Source organism: Macadamia integrifolia, chromosome 2 (genome assembly GCF_013358625.1).
Source record: "Macadamia integrifolia cultivar HAES 741 chromosome 2, SCU_Mint_v3, whole genome shotgun sequence".
In the NCBI taxonomy this organism is placed as follows: domain Eukaryota; kingdom Viridiplantae; phylum Streptophyta; class Magnoliopsida; order Proteales; family Proteaceae; genus Macadamia; species Macadamia integrifolia.
Window position 1 is genome coordinate 22,655,236 of NC_056558.1, and position 7,442 is coordinate 22,662,677.

The following is a 7,442-nucleotide window of genomic DNA, read 5'->3' on the forward strand; positions in this document are numbered from 1 at the left end:
TTTTGTGTTTTATCATTTTCTCTAAAATAGAAATAAATTTCATAAATGATATCAAATATAATTAAAAATAATTTTATGAATAAAAAAAAAAATAATACCAAAAAGGGCCTTAGTTGACCGAATGTTACTGTTTTGGACGTTATGTAAATTTAAATTTGATTTTGTATAATTTTAGAAAAAAAAATTCAAAAGTAAATAATCATGTAATTTTTTCAATAGAAAATTCGAAGTGGGACCGACTTATGTGGAAATCTCCTTTTAAAAGGAGAATCGATTGATACGTTCCACGGCACACCCATGTGAGATGCACCAACTTGTGACCACCAAAAGACGATCATCACATGTCAGCCACTCACTTTTTTTTTTCCGTATAGTGATACTCTCTCATATTTAACATAAACATATGTGAGAGAGAAATAAATAAATAAATAAATCATTTAAAAAGTTGGCCCATCTAATAAATGCTTATCATGAAATACAAAAAACTAATCTGGGCAACGCTTTATCGTGCCTGTAACATTACAGGAAATGTCACTTTTGGCAGTGGTTGTTTTCTTTTTTCCATAGTTTTAGGTAAAAAACACTACGACCAAAGATGTGTGAGTACAATTTTTCAAACCATAGTCCGTTGTATATGAAATGTCATACATAAATTTTATCTTTGAGTAAATTTTTTCACTTTAGTGCCTCTCTATATTTTATATTTAGTATGATACTCACCTGACTGTTTTCTTTCTTCAGTGGGTATGAAAAGATAATGCTGCCCCTGCTCCGTCCACAGAATGTTTAAGATGGGAGTTAACACTAACGTTTATCTGCGTCAGCAGGATACCGTTCTTTTTTTCCTCCGCAGGACCTCACACTCTACTTCTTCTATAGACTTCTAATCCCTAAAGTCGTCCTTGAGGAAATTCAGTAGAAGGGTACAAAGAAGACTTGTTCTTGACTGTTAAATTAAAGGGAAAAGCTATTGGAAGAAGATTATTATCATCGTTTGCAGAAGCAGAGATATGGCGAATGAAGGTGTTTCAGGTGAGAGACTGGAAACCTACGGCGACTCTGTTTCTCTTTTCAAAGTTACTCAGCTGTGTGGTTGGTGGAAGAAGCTCGTGGAGCTCTTATGGTTCTGCGTCTCTAATGGTACTTCTTCTTGTTCCTCTTCTTTCCTTTTAGGGTTTGTTTTTACAAATGGTAAGAAAAAAAGGAAAAAAGAAAAGAGGGGTAAAATCTGATCAGTTTGACTGTTGGGCTGTTTCAGTATTTTTAATTTATATTCAGGAGATGTTCGCGAAGCTGGTAAGAGATCAGATTGAGGGAAGGTCTGAAGTAAGTTCAAGAGGTGGTGGTGTTTCTCCTCCATTAGTATCTGGATCTGGTACCACACTCAAGTTTCAGACAGTTAAAAATGGTGTTCAAGAAAATCTAAATGAAGGAAGGGTCAAAATTGGAAACATAGGGCCAGCTATTCCATCTCATCTAGCTTCAATTCATGCGTCGATGGAGTTTCAGACTGCTGAGGAAGGTATTCAACACAATGGAAACTCTGGCGATGTCGAGCTATGGAATTGGGGTTGAAGCTCACAAAATGCTTATTAATAGAGATGGCCCTAGTTTGGTGTTCTCTGTTTTATCTCTAGCTACTTCTTCTTCATCTTTTTTTCTCCTTTGGTTTTTGTTTTGTTTTTTTTTTTTCTTTAAATTGTTGAGCACCTCTTTGTACTATGACCCATTTGCTGTTCTCTGTATTATCTCTAGCTACTTCTTCTTCATCTTCTTGTTTTTTTTCTTTGAGTTGTTGAGCACGTCTTTGTACCGTGACCCAATTGCTTGACACTAAGTTTGAAAATACTATTTGAATCGCCATAAAACTTTACAATGTTACGGTTGTTAGTAATTGGATGAAAAAAAAAACCCAGGGGGATAGGGTATTTGGTGAGCAACGAATTTGGTACGAGCCACAAACTCGAACGTTTTATGTTCGATTTTCATTAAGCACACCTTGAGGTACTCATACGTGTATTTAATGCATACAAACAAGAACCATATAAATTATTAAAAATAATGATTCAATATGATTTGGTTCGCCTGTCAGTTCCATCTTCGCATTGAACTCAATCAAACCCAAAAAAAAGATTTAGATTTTGAAACTATAACCAAACCAATTTATTTTGATTCAGTTTTAAATGGTCGACTTTTAGATTAATTTCTACATTGATTCCTTTAGATGATTTGAATACCCATCAAAGAATCAAAAAGGATTTGTAGGCTTATTCGATGTCTTATTTCTTGATTGCCAAAACTCTTGTATCCCAGAGGCGCAAACAAATTATTTAATGTAGGGATCCCCTAGTTCTTGATCTTTGTATTGAATGCACACCTTTGACTTGGCTTGCAATTTGCAGTGCTCAGTGGAGAATTTGTTGAGGGTTGGTCACTTTATCAATGCTTTTCAAAAATATCACTGTTTGCTTTACATCAATTTTCTCTACTTTTTTAGAAGTGTGACCTCGGTTCCTGTAGGCAAATTAGGACTCGATGACTTGATTAATAATTGCATTTTCTTACTAGGAAAACAAAATCTCTATTAGTTTCATTTAAAATAATAAAAGCATAAGAAAATCTACATTAGGTCAATCTAGTCTAAGGGTGTCGATTTAGGATCAGAATTGGGAATGTTGCCAAAATTGTCCTGTTAAAATTCGGTATTGAACTGTCTCATTAGTAAACAGGATGATACTGAAATCTGATTTTGTACCGAATAATAAATGAGATGGGATATTTCTGGGATGGGACTACCAACGGGATTAGTATCAAAATACCGATTAGGTACCGGATGGAATTGAAACTATCGGCGCCATGTCAAAAGATACATATTTTTGTTCTCTTGTTCAAGTTTTATAGCTATAGTTTGATGTATTTCGGTAGTAATTTCTCTTATAGAGGCTTTAGATAAGGTGGAAATCCACGAAGGTTGTAAAGGGTTCAAACACTAAAAGTTCCTATAATATCTCAACTATTGATTCCCATTGAGTTTCTATGGATGAGATTAAACCTTTACATTGTATAATAAAGATTAAAAAATATCAATCATAGGATTTTTTTGCATTATAAATCAAGCGTAAGTGCTAGGCCTTGGGTTGGACTTCTTCATGAAGTTAGCCGGGCCTACATCATTGCCCCTGCCTTTCGATCTACCTCCATCCCCACCAGCTTCAATGTGTCTATTTATTGCACAACATTGACATCCCTGCTACCATGCTCTTGCATCTCCACCACTATACTGACCAAACCATTATTGCACACCACCTCTGCTCTCACCCTTGTGATCCAATCTCTCTCACGGGATTGTCCAAACTCAAGGATCGAGAGAGTACTTGCTCCTGTAGATGAAACCAATATCTGACAGTATGACATACGTCTATGTTGGTGTATGATGTCTTGTATTCCGTCACAGTTTAATCCAGGGAGTACTGGTGCAGCACCTAGACAGCCAGGACGGTGGTCCCTCTAGCTGGTTAGCGGGCTGTGGGGGTTGCAAGGGGGGCAGGAGGCCCCCCTGCATAGCAGGGGGTGTAGGGGGGCGTAGCCCCCCGCTCGAATTTTTTATTTGAGGGCAATTGTAGTTTAATCCGGATTAGGGTGGCAATTGTAGTTTAATCCGGATTAGGGTTTTTTCGCTATATATTTATAGCGAGGGTTTCTTTCTCTGTAATGCAAGCAATACTGAGAGGTGTGAGGATGAGCGCTGTAACCCTATTCTCCATTGATAGTGAAGCAAGATCTCATCTCACCGGGGACGTAGGCAACCTTGCCGAACCTCGTAAAATCCGTATGCATTGTTTGTTTTGTTTTTTCCATTATCTTCTGCATCGTTTTAGGGTTGCGTTTCTACAGTCTAGTGATATGGAAATAACTCTCCACTTCGATATCAGTTTGAGATGATTAAATTGGGTGTTAAAGATAAGAGGTGGGACTATAATTTTTGAGAAATAAGAATTTTTAGATTTTGGGTGGAAAATAGTTTAAAATGATTGTCAAATTACTAGACTTACAAAGCCTAAATCTAAAAATGTCAATAGCCTCAAAGGTTCAACTCTTCTAGGTTGGATCTTTTTGGACAAATTGTGACTTCAGCTCTTCAAAGTTAAATGTCCAGATCTGTTAAGCTGATTGAAAGTTAAGAATGGATATACCTCAATTTGGTTTCATAGGGGGAACTATTCACGATTCATAATGAGAGGCTTGGAGCAACTTTTTAGAATTTTTTGATTGAAATTTATCTATCTTTTTTGGCAACTTAAAATTTATACTCTATATATAGGACTACAACCCTTTAACTTAGGATACTACAACCATCTCTTAGACTTCTAAGTTGTGACATGGACCAATAAAAAAATACATAAGAAAATAAAAATTAATAGAAAATCGAGAAATAGAAAATTAGTTGAGGTCTTCTATAAGTTGTTGAAGTCTCTCAAGACTTTATGCAAGCTTCAAGGTTGAATCTTGGCATATGTGAGATTTTTGCATTTTTCAAGTCTAGCTCTAATGCCAAAGCTGAGCTCACAAGTTGAGGTGTCAAAGGAGTTGAGGTGGAAATCTACTAAAGTTGTGAAGAATTCAAACCCTAAAAGTTCTTACAATATTTCAACCATCAATTCGAATTGATTTTATATGGATGAGATTAAAACTTTACACTGCATAATAAAGACTAGGAAATGTTAATAAGTTGAGTTCAAGAGTTGAGATGTCAAAGGAGTTGAGGTGGAAATCTACTAAAGTTGTGAAGAATTCAAACCCTAAAAGTTCTTACAATATCTCAACCATCAATTCGAATTGAGTTTATATGGATGAAATTAAAACTTTACATTGCATAATAAAGACTAGGAAATGTTAATAATAAAATTTTTTGAATTATGAATCAAGCCTAAGTGCTAAGCCTTGGGCTGAACTTTTTTATGATGTTGGCCGGCCCTACATCACTTGTACCTTCCCGCACCACTCCAAAGCCCCTATGCAGCGTCCATTGCCCAGCCGCTCTAACGCTCATCTATAGCACCCATAGCACATTGTCATTGCCCATTGCTGCTAATCCCTCGGCCAAATGGAAGAAGATTCACTGTTTGACAATGCAGCCTTAGACATCAATGATGAATTTCCCTGTGCTTCAGTTCCCTCCACGTTCTTCTTGTTCAGTTTGTTCTTTTAGTGAAATTCTTGCTCAATTTGTTCATTTCAATTTTGACTAATACTTAGTAATTAATGGATAGTTGTGTTCACCAAATTTGGATCCTCTATGGCGCAACATGGTGTTCGGCATGCATCTAATGCCTGGAAATGTCTTAGGTTGCGTGCAACCATCTTGGGCTCCATATCAAGACGTTTATGACCACTGGGTGCACGCCGAACACCATTTTGCGCCACAGAGGAGTTGAATCCGTATTCACTCCACTGAAATAAAAAATATCATTTTAGCGTTTAACCTCTAAGGCCCCAACTCCCTCTCGCATTGTACACCTTCTCCTCTTGGTCCTATGTTGCCTCGTTATTATCTTTTTTGTTTCCTCTCTTTCCTTCTCCGTAGTTCTTCCACTTTGCTTGAATCTCTGTTATGACCAACATCAACCCACATATCAACCCCACCTCTCTTGGCTATGTCGTCTTTGGGATTGCTTCCTCTACAATGTCCAGCCCTCAACGCAAAGACTAACTACGCCTTTGGTGGAAACCAAATCACATGCGAGGCTGTGTATTCCTTGACACGATGTCATCGCAGAAAGTTGCTTCTAATGACGAGCTTCTTCCTCCTATATGCCTGTCGAAGGATATATTTTCGTTCCATTACACCTACAGCCATACCTATTGATCGATAATCCATGTGGCACCATATTTTGAAGTATTGGTATTGTATCGATATTGGCTGAGACCGATCTCCAATCTTTGACCAATTCAAATTTATTATTCGTATCATGTCAAGAGTAAAATAGTAAAAAAATAAAATTTAAAAAACCAAGAGCAAAACCTATCCATACTTACTGATCCAATCCGATCTAGATCCTGATATTGTCCCCTAAATCCATGTGTGGTACTGTGACAGGGGTTGTGTTGGAGACTATTTAGAATGGATCAAGTTCACGTACGAGAATGTTCTTGTACACTTTTGATCCTTGGATATAGAATCTATTAAATGAAGAAAGAGAAAATTGATTCTATATCTACAGACTAATATTGTTCTTGTACATTCTCATACGTAAACCTGATCCACTTTCGAGACTATTGCCCTCAATCACGACAATTAATGCCCGATGGTTTGTCCTTGGGGATAGTGATACAATGTTCTTTACTCATAATGTAATACCCTGAAAATTTCAAGGACGAAATTTCTTGTAAGAAGTGGAGATTGTAACACCCTGAAAATTTCGAGGACGAAATTTGTTGTAAGGAGTGAAGATTGTAACACCCTAGAAAATTTTGAGGAAGAAATTTGTTGTAAGGAGTGGAGATTGTAATACCTTGGAAAATTTTGTGGACGAAATTTGTTGTTAGGTGGGAAGATTATAATATCTTGAAATTTGACTAAGGGTATTTTCGTCTTTTGACCATTGTAGGGTCAGGGTGACTTAAAGTGGGGATATTAGACCATTGAGGGTGCATCAGTCCTTGATAAAAGCTAAAACTCATCCATTAGATGTAATTACAATGTAGAATAACTTTAGGGTTTTTACCCTATAAATTACCATTTTGCCCTTGAACCCTAAATTACCATTTTGCCACTGGACTATAATTTGAATTTTCGTTTATTATATAATTTTAATGTCAACTCTAATATTGAATTATTTAATATATATATATATATATATATATACACACACACTTATTAACTTATTATCCACATGGATAATTAGATAACTACTGGATAAGGCTTAATTAACTAACAACCCTAACTAAATAATTATTACTAATTAAAAATTAAAAAAATGAAATCTTTCTTAATAAATTTAGGATTTCATTTTTTTTTTTTTTTTTTTTGATAGACTTGAACATAAAGTAAGTAAGATAAGGTAGGATAAGTGAGAGAAAGAATTAGAGATCAACTGAGACTAGAATAGAAGAAGAGAGAGAGTTTGAGATGAAGTAGGAATGGTAGAGATAGAGTTGGAGATGATTTGGGAAATGAAAATTGAAGCAAAAAACGTGGTTTTAGGGCCTCTCACCCCCTATTTATGAAAAATCAAAAGGAAAAAAGAGAAGGTATTGTGGAGAAGAAAGAGGAAAGGAAGAAGAAGAAAAAAAAAAAAGGAGAAAAAGAATCAAGATTTTGAACGATTTTCAAGGTAAGAGTTCTTAACATGATTTAATTATCTTCTTATGATATACTTGGAGAATTAATCATGATTTAAAGATTTGGGATTTTGAATTATGGGCGTAAGGAGAGAAAAAAA

The 7,442-nt window shown here is 35.8% G+C and overlaps 1 protein-coding gene across 1 annotated transcript; it reads left to right on the forward strand.

The window, feature by feature from the left end:
* The first annotated feature begins 721 nt into the window (after nt 1-721).
* LOC122058653 lies at nt 722-1,863 on the forward strand. The gene is made up of 2 exons (XM_042621297.1): nt 722-1,140; nt 1,259-1,863. Exons 1-2 carry the CDS (start codon nt 1,011-1,013, stop codon nt 1,573-1,575), a joined length of 447 nt encoding a protein of 148 aa, XP_042477231.1. The 5' UTR covers nt 722-1,010; the 3' UTR covers nt 1,576-1,863.
* The last annotated feature ends 5,579 nt before the right edge of the window (nt 1,864-7,442 follow it).